Below are 24,987 nucleotides of genomic sequence, written 5' to 3'. Positions count from 1 at the left end.
GTTAGCTCAGATAAATCCTTCCTCACCCTCCCATATCACCAAATCTTGTGAATGCTATCTCAAAACTGCCTTCCAAATCCATCCCTTTTCTTCATATTCATTGTCACTGTCTCCAGGCCCTCCTGCTTGAACAGCTCAAATAGCTTTCTAAGCGGTCTCTGCTTGTATCCTTATCTCTCTGCATTTTATTCTCCACACAGCAGCCAAGGTGATCCTGTTAAAATGTAAGTTAACATCATACCTAAGAGTGAAACTCATGTCATTTAGAGTAAAAGCCAAAGTCCTAACAATGACCTACAAGAACGCTGGATGGTTTGCCGTAACTCCCAACACTATTACAAATCTACTACTCTCTTCCTCACCCATTCTGCTCAAGCACACTGGCTTCCTTGATATCCCTTCAATACACTCTTAACTCAAATACTTGGGCACTTAATGCTCTTTCTGTCTGGAATACTCTTCTCCCAGATAACCGCATGGCTCACTCCCTCACTATTTCAAGTCCTGGTTCCATGTTTTAACCACCCTACATAATAATAATATCCCCTACACCTGTCATATGGTAGACTGATCATATTAATAGCCTGATCTTCAACTCTTCCTATATTGAAACCACATGTGACTTCACAGTTCTTCCGACTTAAAAGGTGTAATTTATCTCCCAACCCCTTGAGGTTGAGGTGGCATTATAACTTGCTTTGGCCAACAGAATGTGAGATCATTTTGGAACATATTTGAAAATATTAGATATGGCATAAACAATATATGGTTTGCAAACAAAACATGGCTTGTAAACAGTATAAAAACTGGCATATAATAAAGCAACAACAGAAAATTAAATGTGTTGGTTAAATATTCATCTTATACTTCTGGTTTAGATTAAATTGCATTTTCCAAAAATACCTTAAGAATAATCTACCAGCCATCACAAGAATGTAGAGAATGAGAAAATATCAATATTTTATTATTCTTTGAAACTCTTAAGCAGCATTAGAATAATTCATGTCACTACAGTCTATTTTGCAAGATTTGCAAGATTCTCTCTTATTTTTAAATATCCAATATTTAATTATATTTCCCTTAAGACCTAAGAGCATGAAAAATAGAAAGTATGCTGCATCTGAGCCAATAATAGAGGAGACTAAAGAGGCAGGTGAAAAACTAGGTATAAATGATGCTTCAACATCAAGGGCAGGAAGGACTTTAAAAAAAAAAGTCAAAAAAAAAGTCAACAGTGCTGAATGCTAAAGAGGCAACAAGAAAGCTACACACTACTATAAAGTATCTATTGGATATGTCCAGGAGATCTAAGGCAACCATAGTAAATGCAATTTCAGCAGAATGGTAGTGCTTGAAATCAGCTTACAGTGGGGGTTAAAGGAATGAAGAGGAGGCCAAGGAAGTAGAGCTAGCCACTGCTCACCTAATTACTCATTCAAGGAAGCTTAGTTTAAGCCTTCATTTTACCATTAATAAGTTTCTTTGAATCCTTTCACACACAAAAAATTTCTAGCTTTTGAACTATTAAAATATCCATCCTCTTTACTTTTCCATAAAATGAAAAGATCAAAGCGTCTGGTATACTGAACATTAAAAGAGTGCTTCTTACTTTAATAATTAATCTTCTACTATCTAAGTTATAAAGTAATGAAAAATATTTGTTATTTTGTACAACATCTAATAATGCCAGTGAATGGGTTTAGAGATATTTGAACATATTCAATTTCTTCCAATAGTTGCGAAATCCTATTATTAATACCCACCTACTCTGTGTTCCTCCTTGGCATTTACATATAACCTATTTACAGCACTAGAAGTAAAGAATTACAAACAACTAGGCATAAATTACAGGAAATTTCTAAATTACACAGTGCATCCAGATTTATCTCTAACACCCATTAATGAATCTTAGGCACAAAGAGGCCAATGGACAGAGTAGATAGAGAAAGCTAAGAAGACACAGGTGCACAGGCAAGCAGATACACAGCACAGACAGAGACACACTGACAACCAGGCAAACACAGCATTACAGCACTTAGGTTTTAGATGATCCGGGAACTACAATTGGATTTATTTTATTAATGCAAAATCTATTGTGAAGAAAATACATTAGTCTTTGAGACAGTGATAAATTTCAGATACATATTCAGAGAGAGAATGAAAAAATGACAATATAATACTTGAATAAAATTGATCCTTAGAATTACACTTCCTTGCAAGAAGGTAATGTTCTGGTTCCATATTTTAACACTGAAAAATTACAACTTAAATCTTAAGTACCATAAATATGCAGCTTATAGATTATCTTAATTTTATAGTTTCTACACAGAAACCTTACAAGTTTGACGTTTAATATGTACTGAATATGTGAAATAATGCTCTGCCAGAGCCAACAGAATGTTCTCTCAACTCACAAGGACTCTTTATGCTTCTTTTTCCCTTCTCTGAAAGAAGGTGGGTGGAGTTTATTTGGGGCTGAAACCTTAAAATAGTTAAATTTTTTTTGCTGTTTTGCTTCAAAACAAATACACTTTGGGCTACCTGCCTAGTTAGGGGACTATCCCTTTTCTCTTTAAGAAAAGTACCTACCAATCACATCTGAACAAGTTCACCACCTTGGTCAACTCCACACAATTATACTACACAAAACCCATTTCATCGGTGGCAAGTTGATTGATGTGATGTGAATTTCAGGAATGTGAAAGTGAGATAGAGCAATTCTAGTCATAATGAGTTCTTCCCCTAAACTGAGATACAGTGAATGAGATAGGTTAGATCACTGTAAGGGATGCCTTTATTCAATAGCAGGTGCAGCCCCAAGCAGTGAAAGTCAAATGCAGCCAGCTAAGAGTAAAGCAGGTGCACAGAGAAGCAAAGACAAGTATCCAAGCAGCCCTAGATAGACACAGAAACTGATAAATATGGAGAACCACAGAAAGACAGAGGGGCTGAAATGAAGAGTCACCCAGGTTACAGATGGCTCTCCATTTCTTGGTTCCTGTCCTTAAAGCAACTCAAGGGCAGTATTCTACTGCAATATTTTTTTTTCCACTTAAGCTGGTTTGCAAATAGGCTACAACCAAAAATCTATACCAACAAAGAAGGTTTCTATAATTTTCGATATTTATGCCCCCCTTTGCTGGTTTGCAAATAGGCTACAACCAAAAATCTATACCAACAAAGAAGTTTTCTATAATTTTCGATATTTATGCCCCCCTTTTTTTTCCTTTATTGACTTTTTCCCTAAAGAATAAGAATGCAACTGCTGGTCTAAGCAACATCATGTCATAGAAAAAGCATCTTACTATTGTACATCTTGCTTATTTGGGACAAACTCAGCTCTGCCAACTTCTAACCGTGAAACCTGTAACAAGCTCCTTAAACAGCTTTCTTGTTCCCTTTAACATCAAAGGGTCTATGACCTATGAGTAAATCCAGTGTACACAGTGAGGGGAGGTGTCCAGAAAAGCCACATTCTCCACATTTTCATAGCACGGGAGCTAGAACTCCTTTCCTTTCTCACTTTGGTTCTAGCCCCAAATGTGTAGTCTCAAAATCTCTCGGAGTCATCTCCTAGAAAACTCAAATATGCTGAGGAATCCAAACTAAACAGAGGCTTACCGTTATAAATAACTTGCAGAGGTTCTAAAGACTCTTTTAAATGTAATTTTTTTACAGGGCACTTTTAACAGAAGCCCACGAAAAACACTGATCTGGCCACTTAAGAACTATATAAACAGAGAGTGTATTACTTTATATATCTGGGATAAGGTAAAATTACCAGATTTAAGAACACTGGGCTTCTGGAACTCCATTTTTAAAAGATCCTTCAGGGACTTCCCTGGTGGCACAGTGGTTAAGAATCTGCCTGCCAATGCAGGGACACAGGTTTGAGCCCCGGTCCGGGAAGATCCCACATGCCGCGGAGCAACTAAGCGGGTGCACCACAACTACTGAGCCTGTGCTCTAGAGCCCGCGAGCCACAACTACTGAGCCCACGCGCCTAAGCCCGTGCTCCTCAACAAGAGAAGCCACCGCAATGAGAAGCCCGCGCACCACAACAAAGAATAGCCCCCGGAAGGGTAGCCCCTGCTAGCTGCAACTAGAGAAAGCCAGAAAGTCTGCATGCAGCAACGAAGACCCCACGCAGACAAAAAAAAATTTTTTAATAAATAAAAAGATCCTTCATACCAACCAAACCATACATTATAAGAGTGAACAACTATGCCACAATAATGAGACATCAAAACACTCCTCACCAAAACATTCAGGAATGGTGAGGCCAATATTATATTCATCTCAAGCTCAGCATTTCAGCTGCTCTCCCTTTGGGAATCCCCTCCTATTTGTTTGGGTATGTGGGCTTTGCTTATTTTTTGCACTGCCACCCTGTTCCTCTCATCTAAAACCCACAGTTCTTATCTCTGTGTCTTTGCAAGTGCTGTTTGCTTTCTATCTCTGAAATGCCTTTTATCCTAATCCACATGACAAACTTTTCCTTCAAGAGTCAAGTCAAATGTGGCCTCCATGCTGAAATTGTCCATGTTCTATTCAGGCAGATTTAGGCTCTCCTGCCTCTGTGGTTTAAATCTTGAATACACTTCCCTTGGAGTAATACCAAGTCTTTAACTACTATTGACCACCTTCTATGTACTACATTAGAAGCTTTACATACATATTATCTTGGTCCTTCTAGGTAGGTATTACATCCCCAATTTCCCTAGATAACCTGCTTATAATCATAACAGGGCCAGGACAGAAATTAACTACCTGATGACTCCAAAGCTGATTATCTTTCTACTAGTCTAGAGTTTCTAAGATTTTTGGAACCCAAACCCCTTGAGAATCTAACAGCTATGAGCCTTCTCCACCCCTCTCCCAATGAGCTTACACACAAAACACTATGTATAATATGAAAGGGTTCGCAAACCCCCTGAAGCCCATCCACTGCCCCCAGGAAAACTTCTTCCTGCTTCTCACAAGTCTATTCACAGCCAGTAAACTTCTTAAGGGCAACAACTGTCATATTTTCAAATATCAATTATAAACACAGTACCTAGGGCATAGTGGGCACTCGGTGAACATCTTCTGAATGGTGGATGGTAGGAACCATGGAAGGATGACAGGGCTGCCATTTTTGCATTCCTTCAGAGCCTACCAGGGTAGCTACCCAACTGTTGTTAAATAGCTTTTCAAATGCAGATTACATCTAAAAACAGTTACTATAGGAAATGTAGATATTAGCATACACCCCAAAGCCTCTGAGATTAACACGATCCACGTTCCACATTCTCTAGGAAAAACTTTTGGGGAGCAACTACTTATATCTGCTATAAGCCAGTTCACAGACACTATAATATTATACAAATGGAAACAAGTATCTGTGCTATTTCAGATGGAAGGAGATAACAGTCAAGGTTTGAATGCATGAATCTAAAAAATTTAACTACTACAGGAAATATGAAATGCTGGGAGAGGGGTTCAATTCCTGTTTGGAAGAGACTAGTGGTTTAGAAGAACTGCATGTCACTGGACTTGCCTTAGCAAGTCTTCAACTCAAATCTAATGAAGGCTTTTTTTCCATGGTATTAAAAATCAAATTTGCAATGGAGAACAAGTGCTTTAAGATAAACTGGGCTAATATATTTATCTCAGAAAGTGAGAGTTAATTACAATTCTTACTTCTGAGTTCTGGGTGAATGTGGTAAAGTCATTCTAAATTTTTAGTGTTTTGATCTTCAAGGTATTTGTCTATAAAATAGAAGGAAAGTTTTCTAAGAAAGGGGAAAAATATGCTCAACAGTACAACACAGATAAGCAAGATTTCATTCATTCAGTGGGTATGCTCAAGGATGAGAAATAGCTCATTCCAGAGGAACGAAAGGACACACACTGCAGAGTACAGGAGTTAAATACTGGAAAGGTATGAGAGACTATGTTAAGAAGGCTCTGGAAGGCCAGGTTAAGAAGTGTAGACTTTATCCTATTGGCCTGTGATTCTAAGCCAGGGCAAAAGCTACAAAATAGGCAGCAGGGGAATAGGAGAAAGGGAAATTCGTAAGACAGACATATAATTATAGTTTGAAAAAAAGCAGAGCTTGGGTCTGATGCTTTGAGTTGCCTTAGGCATTTAAAATTCCAATAATTTTAATGGTCATCAAAGGGAGCCTTGAGGGTTTTTTGAACTTATATTTTTCGATGATAAAAATAAAACCATGTTTCCAATACGGTTCTACATAAATGTATTAAAGAAAATTGAACTAGGCAGCAACAAGGGGACTCAAACCCACATCTTCTGATTTTATAACCCGTATGCCCTCCATTATCCCACAGATGCCAACACTTGAAAGTGATATTTTAGGAAAGTGAGCATGATATATGGAATGAATTAGATGAGGCAAGAAACTAGAGGCAAGGAGAGAACAACAGCTATTGCTGTAATCACTCCCAAAACACCCACGATTTACAAGATACCACTATTGTTGAAGAGATGTCAGTGACATGTTATCTGGATTTCCTTAATGAAATCTAAAACCAAAAGTTAAAAGTGGACATTTTATTAAAATTAATCATGGGGTGGAGGATATACAAGTAGTTACTTTAAGTGGTTCCCTCAATCCTTATGCATATCAACCAGCGTCCAGAGAAAAATACGCACCGTACTATTTTTCACATTTATGTAGAAGATATTACAATTAATAAAAATGTATTTATTTAAAAGTTTTACTAAATTCAGTCTAATACTTTATCTTTTATTTTCTTTTTTCAGTGGATACTAAAAATAAAACAACATTTGTGCCTGCACACCTGTAGGTAAGAGGAAGAAAAAGCAATTCTCATGCTGGTCTAAGAGACAAGCCCCTTGGACCACCTGAAGAGCCAAGCTCTGTTTTACAGCATTAAGCTCGCTACAATTTCTGCTAACGCAATGGCCATTAATGCTTATTAAATGCCAGGCACTATATTAAGCAATGGGGATACAGAGATAGTTAACTAAGTCCCAGTCTGTAGCCTTGGAAGCTTTCAGTCTGGGGAAATCAGAAATGTAAATGTTTATGAATCTAATGAACTGAGTGCTATAGAAACCCAGAAATGTTTACCATACAAACAAAAAATTTTAATCTATCTAAATGTTAATGCCTAACTGTCAGTTTCAATCTTTCAAAAATCTTTTCCAAATTAGATATCAAATATTGAAGGAAAAAAGCTAACAATATTCTAAAATTAAATACAGGAAAACATCCTTGAGAATTAACACTTGAGGTAAATTTTTATTGTGCTATCTCAGTGAGCCATGTCTGGAAAGTTACTTAAAAGTTCACTTCCACTTTTGAAGTTAGTTAAAATATAAATATGTTTGGCTGGACACTCATCAAAGGTAAGAAAATCTTAACTAAACCAGTGGCACTGGGAAAGGACTAAGATTAGCTCAGATGCTACGACTGGAAAATATTTCCTTTCACTCTAGCTTTAAAGACATGTTAGACATACCGCACCATTTATATAAGCTTACTGAGATATTTTAAAAACCTACAAGCCAACCACAAGATAGCACTTCACACCCTCTAAGGTGGTTATAATAAAAAAGACAGACAGTGACAAGTATTGGTGAGGATGTAAAGAAATTGGTGGGAATGGAAAATGTGCATTCTCCTGGTTGAAACGTAAAACATGGAGCAGCTTTGGAGAACACTCTGGCAGTTCCTCAAAATGTTAAACATACTTGTAGGTACATACCCAAGATAATCAAAAACATTGTGCAAAACAAAAACTTGTGTAAAAGGTTCATAGTAGCATTATTCATAAAATAATACAAATGTATTACATCTTATGTATTATTATACACAAAATATTCCAAAATGTGAAAACAACGCAAACTGTCTATCAACAAATGAATGGATAAACAAAATATGGTATATCCATACAACAGAAAATTATTCAGTCATAAAAAGGAATGAAGTATTTCTGACCACGCAACAACACTGATGATCCTTGAAAACATTAAGTCAAAGGAGTCAGTCACAGAATACTGATTCCATTTATATGAAATGTCTAGACGAGGCAAATCTATGGAAACAGAAGGTAGATTAGTGGTTGCCAAGGTCTGCAGGGAGCGGGGAGGAAGGGAGAAATGACTGCTAATGGGTATGCGGTTTCTTTTGGGGGTGATAAAAACTGATTGTGATGATGGTCGCACAATTTTGTGAATACACTAAAACCTATTAAATTGCACAACTTAAATGAATGAATTTTACACTAAGTGAATTATATCTCCATAAAGCTGTTATTAATTTTTAAAACACCTACAAGCCACAATATTGAACAGTTTAACAACGATGAAGTTTTTTATACTTATCTAGTCTGTGCAGCATTAAGATCTTGCCAGGCTTTCAGTCCATCCTCCCCTCCTACTTTTTAACAAATCAAATCGTAGCCTTAAATCAAAACTTCAGAGGTCTTATTTAACCAAAAGACAAGTTCTTGTTATCTGTCTTTTAAAATTATACTTAAACAGCAATCATTTCACAAAAGATATAGATAAGGAATGCATATATGAAAAATGTTCCTATCTCATCTTTTTTTTTAAAAGCAGAGGGTGGGAGGGGATCTGTGTCTTCCTCTGGCTTCTGCCATCTCCTTTCAGAATGTTAAAAGTAAATGGAAGAAATTTATACTACTTCGCCTATTTCTTCTTCAACCCAGTATAGTCTGGCTTTTTCCCATACCCCAAACTGCTTTTTCTAGTCACCAGATCACTCCTACTTGGCAAATAGAACGGGTGCTTTCTCAAGCTCACCTTACAGGTCCTCCCAGAATTACTGTATCAGACTTTGGTGACTACTCCTTTCCTGAAACTCTCCCAGGCTTTTCTGACATCCTCTGGGTTCCCTTCCTTCCTCTTTGACCACACCTTCCCGGGAGCAATCACTAGCACTTCCGTTTAGAAGCTGCTCTTTAAATGCTGACGCTCTTCAACCTAAAGTTGGTCACTCTATAGGCTTGTCTGAATAAGCTCGTTTCACTTTCCTGCTTTCAAATAACTCTTACATGCTTTAATTCTGTCCCGTCAGCTCTCTCATGCTCTACATTTCCACAAGATGTCTCATAGGCACCTCCTTTTAACGTGTCCAAAGCTAAACTCATTCTCTTCGACTTTGAAATTTCTTCCAACCATCTTCTGCTTGGTCTCCTCTGCTTGTTTCTCCTCTCTTCTTCCTTACCCTACCAAACAGTACCTTCCAACTTGAGTGACGGTATATCAAGCTAGAAACCTTGGAGCCATACTACAACATTCCTATCTCCTTCACTACTCACATCTAGTGACTCGTTGAGATCTCTTCCTTTATCCTTATCAGATCCTTTGTACACTCTCTGTTCTACTGTCTTAGTTTAGCTCAGGCCCTCATACCTCACTCCCTATATTTCAACAGCTTCAAAAATGCTCTCCTTCAATCCGGTAATCCATTCTTCATACTACCATCAGAATCAACTTTCTGCAGCACAAATCTGTCAAATGACTGCTTACTTTTCTTAAAATATGCAGCGATCTGCAGAGACCTATAGTACTGATTCTCAGCATTTTACCAGAACCAACCTGAATGATATAAGTGAAGGCTCAAAGTAAAGCAGGCTGGGGTGGTGAGGGGACAACTGGAGGTGGGGAAACACTGCTGCAGTGTTCAAACAGAATGTCTATTTTCTTAACACCTGCCTACTTTCCCTGTAACTCTAAGACCTGTAGTGTGTTACTGTTCAAAATTACTATTACTGATCTATAGTATCCAGCATAGATTCAAGAACCTTCAAAACCTGATCCCTACCTAGGTGTCTCAGCCTCATGTTAGCCTTTATCATGCACTATTTCACTGTTTCTCAAAATCTGGTGATGGCCCACCCCCAGACCATTTCAAAGAGTCCACGAGGTCAAAACTCTTTTCCTAACAATACTAAGTTATGCTTTCTCACCTGTAAATATGCAAATGCACAGACTTTAGTACAAGATTTTTTTTAAACACTTTCATTCCCTTTAGGAGTGTACAGCGGAGCTTTCTAGAGGGTACATGACACGTGATACTGTGAAATGTGACAATGCAACAGTATGAATGCAACAGCTATAAGAATCCAGCTCTCTTCTATTAAGCCAGACATTAAAAAAATTTGCAAAAATATAAAAACAATGCTTCTTCCCACCAATAACTTTTTGAAAAATAATTACTTGTCATAAAATATAGTATACAGGTTAATATGGAATGGTTTTATTATCATTATTTTAAAGTAAACTGTATTTTTAAATATCTTCTAATTTCTAATACAGTAATTAAACAAAAGGTCTTTGGAGTCCTCAGTAATTTTTGAGAGTGTAAAAGACTCTTAAGATCAAAAGGTGTGAGAACTGCTACATTATTTACAGCAGATTATCTACCACTCCCTAAATATGCTCAACTCTGAAACCTCAATCCTTTTGCATGGCGATGCATCCTCCACCACCTGCCTAGTCCCAGCCAGGTCCTAAGGGACCTCAGATGCATTCTGGAGAAACGGGATAGAGAGAACAGGTTTTGAAGTCAAGCAAGATACTTAACTTCTCAGAGTGTGTTCCCTTACCTGTAAAATATAGGTTATATATATCTACCTCATAAATTGCCGATATGTTAAATAAGACACAGTGTAAAAATATCTGGCACAGTGTTTAACATATAGTAGGGATGAAAAAATGTTAATTTCCTTTCTACCTAAAATAATTTATAAAATCACAAACACTACTGTAGTAAGATTAAAAACAATACAACAATTATTTAATCATAACAAAGCAAGCAAACTGGTTGTTTTGAGCAGTTCCTTCAGGATTACTATTAGTAGAGCAGATGGTTTTATATAATAAATTCCCTGAAATGCATAACTACTACAGTGGTTCTGCAGTTACTTGTGATTGATAAATTCAGATTAATTTAAAATATCAGTTATTGGGACTTCCCTGGTGGTCCAGTGGCAAAGAATCCACACCTTGCAATGCAGGGGATGTGGGTTCAATCCCTGGTCAGGCAACTAAGATCCCACATGCCATGGGACAACTAAGCCCGCCCACCAGAACTGCTGAGCTCACACACCTCAGCTAGAGACCCCGGGTGCCGCAAACTACAGAGCCCATGTGCCCTGGAACAAGCACGCCACAACTAGAGAGAAGCCGACGTGCTGCAGTGAAGATCCCAACTAAGACCTGACGCAGACAAAAATAAATTGAAAAAGTAAATAATAAATCTTAAAAAAAAATAAAATAAAATATCAGTTATTTTAAATAGCATTTTAACATAGGAATGCTTGCTATTACACCTCAGTTTAGCCTTAGAAAAAAATGTCCATAAATCTTCTCCTTCCAGTGTTTCACAAAAAAGTACTATAATTCACACCTCCTCTGCATCCTGTTTTTTAAATACTCTACTAAGTCCACTCATTAAATTTTTGTTTTCATCTCCATAAGTAGAAATAGAACGAGTTTTTAAACTGAAACTGCCATATTTGTAGCTTCACTGTTGTCCTTTATGATTTTTTTTTATATACAAGTGTCTAGTGTATAAACTGTAGCCTAATCAGAATAAATTTACTTCTTGTTTCAGTACTTTAATTATACATGATAAAGCTTTAAAAAGCAAAAGAAAATTACTGAAAATGGAAAGCCCAGACATCTCTTTTTCCTTCTGTCTCTAGTTACATGTAACTGACTACATAAATTAGCCATTTGAGAATATAGAGACAGCACAATAATTTGTTAGATGAAGACCCTAAATATTAGTTTCATATTTCAGTCTTGTGAAGTAGGTAGTATTTTTCTTCTTTTAAAGGTGAGAAAACTCAGTCAACTCATTTTCTTTCAAGTGGCCTGCTCAAGGTCAGAAAACTAGCCAATGGCAGAGATGGGAGTAAAACATCTGTCAAACATAAATGTGCACCACCCTACCATACACATTTACTTGTCATGATCACTGTCTCCCATTTCATAAAGAAGACTAAAAATCGAGATAGTTGAGATCACGTTCTGGATCTGCCACAGATTAGCTATTTAATCATCAACTTGTAAAGTAATCATTTTGGTGCCGTAGTTTACACCACCTCAATACCTTAGTTTTCTCCTCTTTCACAGAATGGGGTGCACAACAGGCAAAGGCCAAGAACAGACAGCTCACAGAAGAGTTAACAAGAGGAAAAATTTCTACCCTTACTAGTATCAAGATATTCAAATTAAAACAAGATACCATTTTTCAACCATCAAATTATCAAAGATCCAAGATAATTATTATGAACACTCATACAGTACTGACAGTTGTATAAACTGACAGAACTTCTTCAAAAAGTTATTCATAAACACATATTAAATGTTTATATCCCTTCATCTAGTACTTCCATTACTGGAAGATATCTTATGCAATAATCCAAAATAAAGAAGCTTTATGCATAAGTGTTCACTACAGAATTATGACATATAATAGCAGAAAATAAATGGCCTAAACATTCAACCATAAGAAAATAGTTAAGCTAAAAGACAGTGGCTAGGTGAAATATTATATAGCCACCTAAAATCATTTTTACAAATGAAAAACACTTAAATATTAAGCTGGAAAAAATTTTCTAAGAATATTAAATGGTATTGATTATGTAGTATGGTCACAGAGTAGCATTAAAAACATTAACAGAGATAGCCTTTGGGAGATGGGACTATAGGAGGGCTGAGCGGAATAATGGAAAGACCACAGTTTGAATGCCCATTCCACTTTCCTACAGGTAAGGCATTCTTAATTATTACTGTATAATTTCCAAATTTGAAACAATGAACATTATCACTTCATATCTGAATAAGGTTATAATACAGTAGCTAGATTACCCCTAAGGCTCAGTTCTAAAATGCTAAAAAATTTTTAATGCATTTTTAATCCATATCAGAATTTAAGAACAACAGAAGAGTTAGAATCTATCAGGGGATTTCCTATTCTCTTTCCATGGCAGAGGGGACAAAGTTTCCCTCCAGCTTTCTAGTCAAGGGAAAAAGAGGCACCAACTAGCAACCTTAATTACAGCTATTGCTTATCAAGTCACAGAATAAAAAAAGCAAGCACTACAAAAGAACAGCCCTAGTAATCAAATCTCAAGTGTAGAATCCCCTAACTATCCCTAGGTACTATGGAAGAAAAAGGAAACTCATTTAGTCCTGGAGAAATGAAATCTCCAATAGGAATCCCTGACTCATCCCCAAAGCATGAACCCTAAGGCTACTTCCCCTGTACAGGAGTTCAGAGACTGGGCACTTGTCCTGATGGCCTGCATCACCAAACAATGCTCTTTCCTGACAGGATATGCCCATGGATAACAAGATGATTAGCATGCAAAGAATAAGTGGCCAGGGACCACACCACCTCTCCTTCCACAACCAAAATAAGACTGTGTAAGACTAGTTTTAAACATTTAAAATATTCTAAATAAATATTTTCTTCTCTTTTGGCCGAAGAGTAGTAAAAAGGGGACTCTGTCCAATTATTGTGATACCATTCCAAAGATACCAACACATTCAAAATTCTCAATAGTAAAAACGGAACATGTCTTCTTTTCTTTAACCTTTTCAGATCATAAAGTAATTTTTCAAATACATAGGCTAAATATCAAGAGAAAATCTTTAAAATAAGGCATAAATTACTTAATCAACATTTTCTACACCTTCAAAAGATACTAACAAAACCTAACTCCTAGCCTCCTCTATTATTGGTCTAGGGAGGCGGGAATCACAAAGCTCCAACAACACTGTTACAATATTGTATAAGGTGAAGGGTTAAGAATTTTAACGCTAAAGCTTTACTAGACCGAAGTCTCTTTAAAATGTGAAAAATTATTTCAGCACTAAAAGCCATTTCACCTGCACCTTGTAAACAATTAAACTGTACTTTGAAACAAAAACTAGTCAATGTTTGCTGCTCACTCACTTTTATACACATTAACTGTGTATCCCTTGAACAATCGCGAATTTCAGAGTTAAGTGACTATTCCTGGAGGTGTATCTGGCACGGGAGCAAAATTTTCCCTAGCTTATTTCCCATTCCCAAACCCCGCCAAGACTAAGGAGCAGCCACTTCCCAAAGTCCCACTTCCTTTTCCATTCCCCAGACCTCCAGGGTTTCCAACGCCCCAGTCTTGCGCAATATCCGTAGGAGCAGCCGCCGCAACCACCGCCTCCTAAGCCGAGAAACAACCCTAAAGGGAACATTGTCCAGCAGAAAAATACGGGGCGGGGGGGGGGGCAATGGAGGAAGTCGACTTCTCCTCCCACGCCTTCGGATCTGACCCCCTCGTAGTGATGGACCAAGAGCAATTCCACGACCAGGACTTTTAACCTCCTCTCCAGCCCGCCTGTACTAGCAGAGGGCGGAAGGCGGGGGAGGGGGTGTCGGATGGGGGGGGGTGTTGGGGAGACTTCGAAGGTTATCTCCCACTTCAGGGCTTCGGCCCGTACGGTCGCCTCCGCCTCAACACGACTATTGTTCCCAAGTTCCCCACCCCCACCCCGGATAGGAAGTGATAGTCACATCCCCTCTGCCTTCGGCAGTGTCCCCTAGGGAGTCTGAAGTAGGCTTCCTTCAGGATAACCACGCACCTCCCCACCCCTACACACACACGCGCTTACCCCCTCAACATCAAGTCACATTGACCCCAAAACCATCTCAAACCTGGATCTCAAGAGACCAGAGATGAAACAGGGGTAAATGGAAATTGAGCAAACCACGAGAATGCTTAGGGACAGACCCTTTCCCATGCACCGGAGATAACTGCGAACCCAGGAACGGCAAACAGTCCTACCTTGCCCACCCCAGTGACCAGCTTGAGCAAAGGGACCCCACGAGTTAATTGCCACCTTAAGAGCCCCGTTCCTCCCTCAGCCGCGACCCTCCCTGGAGGGGCAGTTGGATGGGGAGGTGAGGAGAGACGAGCCCCCCGGCCTGTACCTCATTCGCCTCCGGCTCCCGGCCCGAGAAACAATAGGTGGTCTCTGGCGGCGGTGCTGAGTGCGGGCTCGGCCGGGCGGCCTCTCCCTTCGCGTCCCGGACGCCGGCGGAGGGGGCCGCGATCGCGGGAGGAGAAAAGGCGGCCGAGGGGCGGAGGCGACCTCACCTCCCGCCGGCCTCCGAGTCCACCCGGCCCTTGGGGCTGGCGCGCGCCCCCTCCGCCCCTCTCCTTACAGCCGCACACAAAGCGCTGGCGGCCCGGGCCGGCCGGGCGAGGCTGCAGTGGGCTCCGGTGCCGGCGAGAGGAGTCGACAGCGAGGGGAGGGACTCACCATGAAGTCCCGGGCGAAGTTGTCCTCCCCATTGTGGTCCGGACTCTTCATGGCCTGGACCCTCTGTATGAATTTCCTCAGGATCTCCACTTGCTCCATCCTCCCGAGTCCCCCCGGCTGCGGTCGCTGGCCCCCCCGCCGCCCTCCCGCCCGGCGCAGAGCCCGCTCAGTCTTCCCCAGCTCGCTCCCCCTACCCGACCCCTCTCTCCCGACCCCCGCCGCTCCCTGCTCCTCCCCACCGCCCAAGGCGGTGGCAGCGGCGGCACCAGCCCGGCTCCCGATCCTACAACTTCCAGGAGCAGCCGCCGCTCTCCCACAGTACGGGGCGAGCCACTGCGGCTAGCGCCAACCCCAACCCCCAGCTTGCTCCATCCTCCTTCCCCGCCGTCCTCCTGCTCTGCCGGAGACGCCGCCACCGCCTTAGGAACACGGCTCTCCGACCGCCCTGCCCCCCCCAACCCCTTCCCGGTTCCTCCTTCCCTCCCTCCCTCCCTCCCGGCTAGCAGCCGCAGCCGCCTCTCCCCACGGGCTCGCCCCCGCCGCCACCCAAACGCGCGTCTCCGCGCAGCGGCTCCGTCCCGGGTGCTACGCCGCGCCGAGTCGCCCCCGCCCGCCCCGCCCCCAAGCCCGCCCCGCCGGCCCTAGCCCGGCTAGGAGTGGCTGGGAGGCCCTTCGGCAGTCGGCTGGGAGACTTGACTCTACTTCCGGGGCGTGGTCCCGCCCGGGCTGCGCATAGGTTTGAGGAGCGGTCGTAGGAGGGAATTCGACACAACCGGGCAAACGCTACTCAATTGGAGTAGGACTTGAGTTGGAAATTGCGGTCTCACCGCCTATTAATGGGAAAAACATATTTCTAGAGTGCTTCCGCCCGCCGCCAGCCGTGGGCTGGGACTACAAATCCAGGCCGGCCGGAGTCCAGGAGTGGGGCGGGGGAGGGCGGCGGTGGGAAGAGAGGCATGCTGGGAACTGTAGTAGTGTCATCTCCACGTTCGCCGCAGGTATGTCTTCATCTTAATGTTGAGGGCACTTAGACCTTGGCACTTTGGGGAATGGCTACAGCCAAGAGAAACAAAACGCTTCTTCAGTGATAGGACTTTTGCTTTTTGCACATCCGTCTAAACGCCGGCGAGTGAGCGCCTGAGATTCAGTTTGTCCTAGTGTGTGAATTGACAGGAATCTATCTTCTTGCCTTTAGATTCGCAGCACCTCAGAACTGAATAATATATTTTTCTCCGTAGAATGCATCTTTGTAAGTCTTCTAATAATCAGAGAAATCCGTCCCAGTCTAATTCATCATTTTACAAAGAAAGTGTTTGCCCATGGTCCCCCAGCATATTCTTAGCAGAGCCCAAACTAGAGCTCAGATCCTTTTGCTTTCACTACAACACCATATTGTTTCTCACAAAGGAGCGTAAACTTGTGATAATGTGACTGAGGTGAAGGACCTGATCCGTGGACTTCTTTTGGTCACTTAGACCCACACACACGTTTTTTACAGATCAGATTGGTCAGGCAATTTGGTTAAAATAGGAAATGTCAGTGGTAGGCCCCTTTTCCCAGATGAATGTTTAGAAGCACCGTGAAATTTAGTGATAAACTTGAAGAAAACAGGTATGAGTAACAAGATCCAGTTTCCTATTTGTTTTAAAGAAAAATATTACTCTTTAAAATAATACAACTGACATATACCAATCTACTCTTCTTCTCAGAAATAACCACTTCCAGATGTGCCCTTCCAAATGTCTTCCTATGCATTTATATACAGGTATGTGCATGTAAAAAGATACAGTTTTGTCCTGTATTTTAAAAATTCACTTAGAGGAATAGTTTAATTTCTAAGGTAAGCTTTACTTAAAACAAGGGTCTGGAGTATTTTACTTTAATCAGATTACTGAGACTCAGTTTCACTGGATATGAGAAAAGATTAGGATCTGGGTTTGATCACCTACCAGTATAGCTCACTGTAAGGTACCCTTTCCCCCTAGAACTGGGAGAGAAATTAGACGTGGGCCGAGAAATGGGCAGATGATCGAGGACTGCTTCTACTTTTGATATGTCAGAAAAATGTGCAAATCAGATGGTGATTGATAAAGACTATATGCTGGACAAGCTGTATATCAGTCTAGTGTCAGTCGGGTTACCTGTTTGAGTTATCAAAAGTGTTAGTTGTTTCAGTTATCGAGTCCTATTTTCGCTAGTGGTTTTGCAGTCTTTTTTTTTTATTTTTAACTTTTCCTCTTATTGCAAGCATTTCTCTCTTTCTTGCAACACAAGTCTCTTTTGAGTTCTCAGCATCTACCTTTGGCATCTCATGTAGGTTAAGGAAAACAAAAGTAAAGTACCTTTATGGATTTCAGGTCTTTTGGAAAGACTTTCCTCTTTTTAATACATTTAAATCTTGCTTCAATCTACAGATATTTTTTGAGCACCTCAAAATAGGAGGGGTTGTGCTGTGTGAGGGCAGAGAGAGATACAAAAATATCTCAGAGGTGGTTTCTTCTAGAGCTTACAGCTGTTTCAGGAGACAGGAAAAAACATAAAATCTTGGTTACTGTAAGTTAATAAATGCCAAATGAGTGATACAGACAATGAGTAGTTTAGCAATTCTCAGAAGAGAGAATTACGAACTGGGTTGTCAGCATGAGGTAGTCACAGAGGACCTTGAAAGAGAAGTTAAATTAGGTTTGAATGGGAAGAAGAACTCCCAGGGAAGAGACGTGACGAAACTAAGATCATGAAATAGCAAAGCAGAAGTTTGAAGCAGAACTTTTGTATATGTGTAAAGGCACTAAAGTAGACTAGGACTGGACTCTGGCTGAGGATTTGGACCTGATACTGTCGTCAGTGGGAGCCACCAAAGGTTTCTGAGTATAAAAGTGAAATTAGGAAAATATTAGTCTGGCCGTGTATGGTAAGTTGTGAAGTAATAAGGGAAGAGAATGGAATGAGCCCTATTGGGAGCGAATACATGACACGACAAAAGCTGAAACTAAGGTCATAGCACTGCAATTACAAAGACACAGATGGACGTGAGAGAGACTGAAAACTCACAGAACTCGGTGACTGACTTAGTGGACAAGAAAGAAGGTGGAATTTTAAAATGACTGAAATTGGATTGGAAGAGGTCAGAAAGTTTGACAGAACACAGGGCTGTGCATGGTATGAGCAGATGGGGACTTTGCACAGAAGGTGAGAGAAATTGGCACATCATCTTTGGAGGCAATTTGGCCATATATGTATCAGAGTGGAAACGTCATGCATGCTTTGACTGAAAAATTTATAGATAATATTTATAGCTGTGTACAAACATATATGCTTACTGCAGGCTTTTTTGTAACAGGGCAAGAGTGGAAACAATGTATCTGCCTATCAAAAGTTAAAAAACAGAATCACATATATATAATTAAGTCCTGTGAAGCCATTAAAAAGTGAAAAAAATAATCTGTATGTGTTGATGTGGAATAGGTTTCAGGATCTGCTTATTAAATGAGAAGAACTAGACACACATTGCGTTTATCATATTCTTCCATTTATGTAAAATGGAATGTGGATAAAATACGGATAAAATGCTTAAACATGCATAGGATTTTCCTGAAGGATACTTCAAAAACTGTTAGCTGTGATCACCTCTAGGAGGGCCTTGAGGATCTTTGATGGAGAGGGTGCAACTTCCAGTGTGCATACCCTGTCATATTCTGAGTATTTTATGATGTGTGTACATTACTTTTCCAACAAAGTTAAATCTATTTGATTGAAAATTTTTTTAGACTTTCAATCCGGTCAATAGGAAGAATGGTGATATCTTTAACAGAAACACAAATAAATAAAAATGAAGCAGATCTTGTCTGGGTGATATTTTAAAATGGCACAGCTGTTTCAGAATGTCCACCTACTTACACCACAGTTCTCAAGGAACACAACTGCCCTGCCCATTCACAGCCACAGCTGAGGGTTTGGGCACTTGACCCAAGTTAACCAACCCATGTGGACTGGCCAGCAGCCTATGGCCTGGTGTAGGAACATGATCTGGGAGTATCGGTCCTCACTGTGAAGAATCGGAGCTTAGAAACCTAGAGGGAGTAAGTCATTAAGCCGCAAGGGCAGAAGCTGAATGCCATAGGGTAGAATTAGGGATCTGACAAGCCGAAGCCTTGTGAGAAGAGTAGAAATTATGGAGAATCTAGTTAGTCAAGAAAGGAGCATGAAGCATGCGTGCAGAGATAGGTAGATATGTCACCTTATACCCATGTGGCCATGGGAGAGATGGGGAGAATCTCTGGAGCAACTTAACTTCTTCATAACTGTTTAGGACAGATTCCATTGACATTTATTCCAGAAGTCAATTCTGCTTTTCCTGAAACAGAATAGGGCAATAATAAAGAGTGGGCTCTGAAATGAGAGAGATGAAGATTCAAAAACCCACTCCATTTCTTACTCAGGGCAAATCACTTAACCTCTCTAATCCTCAGTTTCATCTTCTAGGAAAGCTGCCTGGTGCTGTCTTAAAGAGGTGTGTTTCAGAATTAGTGTACTACACCTTACACTTGCTTATAGAAAACACAAGAACTGGTTAAACAAAGAATTAATGATTTCCAGACCTTTTACTTTTTTACCCTGCGTCTCTTCTTTTGGCTTTTTTTCTGTTCACTGGCCACCTTTACTCAGGGTAGACACATGACGGATGAGAAGGAAGCCAAATACTGTTTTCAGAAATCTCCCTTCTTAGTATTGCAATACTTTTGTGAAGGTTTGAGTGGGAGTTTAATAATCCAAAAGAGGGTTCAGAATTATATACCTACTTCATATTCAGTATCCCTTCCCCTCCCAGCTTAGGTGGAAGTAATGCTTTATATCTATATAGAAATTTTAATTTCTGGAGTATTGTTACACCTGTTCTCTCATAAAAACTACCTTTGTTATGGCTTTCATGGCATTATAGCTCTTTGTGAGCTCTGTTTTTCTTTACAACCCTGGGAAGTAATTTGGCATCATTGTCCTCATTAATAGATGAAAAACTAAATAAAACATGGGCGTGAACATGACTAGCTTATGTAAAAAACAAATGTCATGCATGGCCAGAAGCCACAGGTCCTGAGTTTCCAGCTTGTTGCATAAACCACTGAGTCACAGTACTTTTATACCTGTGAGACTACAGGTGAAGAGTCAAACCATTCCTAAGATTCTCCCAAAGTAGCACTTCTAATATTAACCTGTCATTTCACGCTACATTCCTCAGTCTTCTCCATACTCTCAAACTTAAGGACTCATAGCTGAGAAGTTATGGGAGCGTGGATAAGAAAGGAGGGAGGGAAATTCTTCTCTACTTCATTCCTGGTATTCTTTACTCCCTCATTCCTAGACCTAGTTACAGCAACAAAGCTGTTCACCATTTTTTTAATATGTGAGTTTATTGTTGAAATATGAAATCCATTTTATAGGGAATGGGGGGGGAGGAGCATATCTTTTTAGTCTAGTGTAGTATGAGAGTTTTAGAAGAAAGGCATATAAAAATGGAGAGAAATTTGGAAAAGATGAAATTTTTTGAATAATATATATTTCTAAACTTAATATGTCAGAGTATTTTTCACACAGTACTCCCTGTTTATTCTTATAACACTACCCTAAAGTAAGCAGGCTGGGTAGTATCATCTCCATCTTTATTTATGCATTAGAATACTAGTAGGGATAGTAATGCCTAAGCTTAGAGAAATTAAATGATTTGCCCAAGGTCATATAGATGGCAGAACTAAAACCAAAACACAGGTGGTTCTGCACTCAGAGTGTTACACAACGAAGGCTAAATAGTGTAATAATAAATACTAACTGCAGGAGAATGGTGTAATTAAATACACTCTCTAAATTTTCTATCTCATATTTCTCATGCTGTTTCATTTAGCATTCGAAGAAAAATTAAAATTTTATAAATAACTTCAAAGTCAAGTACTACCTGAGCATCTAATTACTGATCCTTTAACCTGATGACATTTAGTTTCTGTATTCAGGAATGGATGATCAACAAGGGCTGTGACATATGATTGCACCATATATAAAATCCATACAGTATATTGGTTGGTCTCAGGTCCAACTATCAGCAAAAAGCCACAAAACAAGTAAAAAATCCCTTTCATTCAGTGACTGCTATTATTTTTAATTAAAAATAAATTGTTGGGGGGCTTCCCTGGTGGCGCAGTGGTTGAGAGTCCGCCTGCCGATTCAGGGGACACAGGTTCATGCCCCGGTCTGGGAAGATCCCACATGCCGCGGAGCAGCTAGGCCAGTGAGCCATGGCCGCTGAGCCTGCGCGTCCGGAGCCTGTGCTCCGCAACGGGAGAGGCCACAACAGTGAGAGGCCCGCGTACCACAAAAAAATAAAATAAAAAATAAAAGAATAAATAAATTGTGGGGGCTTCCCTGGTGGCGCAGTGGTTAAGAATCCACCTGCCAATGCAGAGGACACAGGTTCAAGCCCTGGTCCGGGAAGATCCCACATGCCACGGAGCAGCTAAGCCTGTGCGCCACAACTACTGAGCCTGTGCACCACAACTACTGAGCCCGTGTGCCACAACTACTGAAGCCCACGTGCCTAGAGCCCGTGCTCCGCAACAAGAGAAGCCACCGCGACGAGAAGCCTATGCACCACAACTGGAGAAAGCCCGCGCACAGCAATGAAGACCCAATGCAGCCAAAAATTAAATAAATAAATAAATAAAATGGTGGACAAAGAAAGAGAAATACTGTATGATCTCAATTATATGTGGAGTCTAAAACAAACTCATAGAAAAAAGAGATCAGACTTGTGGTTACCAGAGTCAGAGGATATGGGGAGGGGGAATCAGAGGAAGGTGGTCAAAAGGTACAAACTTCCAGTTATAACATAAATAAGTACTAGGGATATGATGTACAATATGATGACTGTAGCTAACACTTATATGATATATAGGAAAATTGTAGAAAGAGGGTAAATCCTAAGAGTTCTCATCACAAGGAGAAAAGTTATTTTCTTTTTTCTTCTTTCTTTTTATTGTATTTATATGAGATGATGGGTGTTAGCTAAACCTATTGTGGTAATCATTTCACAATATATGTGAATCAAACCATCACGCTGTACACTTTAAACTTACACAGTGATTCATGTCAATTATTTCTCAATAAAACTAGAAAAAATAAATTGTGATTCCACTTATATGAGGTATCTAAAGTTGTCAAATTCATAGAAACATAAAGTAGAATGGTGGTTACCAGGGTCTGGGGGTGAGGGGAAAGGGCAGCTGTTTAATAGGTATAGAGTTTTGACTTGCAAGATGGAAAAGTTCTAGAGATCTGCTTCACAACAATGTGAATATACCCAACACCACTGAACTGTACACTTAAAAAGTGTTTAAGTGTTGCCTGGAGGGAAGCTTTATATATGCTTGGTACCCTGGTTTTTATGTCTGTTGCCCCAGTTTGGGGGGCTGCTGCCTGGGGAATGCCTCTTGATTTGCCTGGCTCTGGTAGCCATGAGGCTTGCATTTCTGGGTGCCATGGCACTGTGGCAATTGGAGAAATGGGCTTTGGCAAGTTACATCCCCAAGGCACTGTACAGATAGTGGACTGAGGCACATCCCCCAGCCTTTCTGTGAAGGAGGCCTCTTTGCTTGTCCTGGAGCTTCAGCCTGAGGGGCAGGCTTCAGGTTTGACCACATTTTGTGGCATATAGAGCTGCTTTTAAGGAACATAGGCCTTGCCGTGCCATCTGGGCTCTCTCCCTCTGCCTTGCTCCAGTTCATTAATATCAACCAGGAAAGACCTTATACACTTGTCTGGAGCCCTGAGTTTTGCTAATGCCACTCAGGGACACCTCCAGATCATATGGCTCTGGTGGCCAGTGGGGCTTACACTTGTGGTCCTACAGGAGTGTATATATTTGCATACATTTAAAAACTGATGCTTGAGGGTTTGGCTTCTAATCAGCCTGAATCTAGGTACTGAGATCCTCCATTTTGGGACACTGACAGATCTTGGCAAAACCTCAACAACTAGGAGCTGTTAGAAATATAATAGTCTGCTTGGTCAAGCACAAAGATTTGAGAAACAAGCAAGAGGAAATGAAATGACAAATTTTGTCTCCTACATGAGGCCACACCTTCAAGACTGGGAGAGGTGGTTTCACCTACTGTTAGAAACCAACACACAGAATCATGCAAAATGAAGAAATAGAGGAATATGTTCCAAATGAAAGAACAAGATAAACCCTCAGGAAAAAATGCCTTAATGAAATAGAGATAAATAGTTTTCGTGATAAAGACTTTAAAGTAATGGTCGTAAAGATGCTCACTGAACTGGGGGGAAGAATGGGTGAACACAATGAAAATGTCAAAGAGATGGGAAATATAGGAAAGTACCACATAGAAGTCATAGAGCAGAGAATACAATAACTGAGCTGAAAAATACACTAGCTGGGTTTAAGAGCAGACTAGATGAAGCAGAGGAAAGGATCAGTCAACTTGAAGATAGAGCAGTGGAACTCACCCAGTCAGAGGAGCACAGTGAAGATAGCTTAAGGGACTAATGGTACAACATCAAACAGACTAATATATCATCAAGCTCCCAGAAGGAGAAGAGAGAACGGGGCAGAAATCTTATTTGAAGAAATAATGGCTAAATACTTCTCTGACCTGAGGAAGGAAACAGACACCTAGATGCAGGAATCCAGAGTTCCAAATAAGAGGAATCAAGTAAGAGACCCACATACCAAGACACATTACACTTTAAATGTCAAAAATTAAAGATAAGAAGAGAATCTTAAAAGTAGCAAGAGAAAAATAACTTGCTACATACAAGAAAACCCCCATAAGACTATTACCAGAATTTTCAACAGAAACGTTGCAGGCTAAAAGGGAGTAGCACAATATATTCGAAGTGCTGAAAGAAAAACACTTCCAACCAAGAATACTATACCTGGAAACAAAGCTCACTCATAAGTGAAGGAGGGATAAGGTGTTTTCCAGATGTGCAAAAGCTAAGGGAGTTCATCACCATTAAACTGGCTTTACAAGAAATGTCAATGGGACTTCTTGGAGCTGAAAAGAAAGGGTGCTAATTAATAACAAGAACACATATGAAAGAGTAAATCTCACTGGAAAGGCAAATACATAGTAAAGATAGTGAATTAATTAATTACATATAAAGCTAGTATGAAGGTTAAAGACAAAAGTAGTAAAAATAACTATGGTTACAATAGTTATAAGGGATACACTATATAAAAAGATGCAACATCAAAAAATTAAGATGTGGCAGGGGGAGTAATAACAATGAGCTTTACAATTGGGTCAAACTTAAGTTGTTTTCAACTTAAAATAGAATGTTATAGATATAAGTTGTTATATGTAAGCCTCACGGTAACCACAAAGCAAAAATCTATAGTAAATACACAAAAGAGAAACAGAAAGGAATATAAGCATGCCACTAAAGAAAGTAATCAAACAACAACCAAAGAGAGCAAGAGAAGAATAAAGGCACAGAAAGGAACTACAAAAACAGCCAGAAAACAATTAACAAAATGGCACTAAGCACATACGTTTCAATAATTACTTTAACTGTAAATGGACCAGATGCTCCAATCAAAAGGCATAGAATGGTGAATGGATTTTTTTTTTTTTAAACATCCATCTATATACTGCCTACAAAAG

At 40.1% G+C, this 24,987-nt stretch overlaps 1 protein-coding gene and 1 long non-coding RNA gene across 4 annotated transcripts in view; one reads left to right on the top strand and one right to left on the bottom strand.

The window, feature by feature from the left end:
- Nucleotides 1-15,654, bottom strand: part of PTPN12 (protein tyrosine phosphatase non-receptor type 12) — an 86,280-nt gene extending 70,626 nt beyond the window's left edge. The window contains exon 1 of one of the 3 annotated variants that reach the window (XM_067746041.1): nt 15,317-15,654. In XM_067746041.1, coding sequence (XP_067602142.1) covers nt 15,317-15,415 — 99 coding nt within the window. In that variant the 5' untranslated portion in view covers nt 15,416-15,654. Of the gene's footprint in view, nt 1-14,984; nt 15,130-15,316 lie in introns of those variants that run through there. The other 2 variants (XM_067746040.1, XM_067746043.1) reach the window with 2 other exon arrangements.
- Nucleotides 15,655-16,023: 369 nt separating this feature from the next.
- The window catches only part of LOC137228910 (uncharacterized), a 49,048-nt gene continuing 40,084 nt past the window's right edge, over nt 16,024-24,987 (top strand). Inside the window, exons 1-2 of the long non-coding RNA XR_010945403.1 lie at nt 16,024-16,314; nt 17,026-17,081. This is a non-coding gene — a long non-coding RNA (uncharacterized lncRNA). The remainder of the gene's footprint in view (nt 16,315-17,025; nt 17,082-24,987) is intronic.

This window comes from Pseudorca crassidens, chromosome 8 (assembly GCF_039906515.1).
Source record: "Pseudorca crassidens isolate mPseCra1 chromosome 8, mPseCra1.hap1, whole genome shotgun sequence".
Taxonomy (NCBI): Eukaryota; Metazoa; Chordata; class Mammalia; order Artiodactyla; family Delphinidae; genus Pseudorca; species Pseudorca crassidens.
This window is presented reverse-complemented; position numbering and strand designations above follow the sequence as displayed.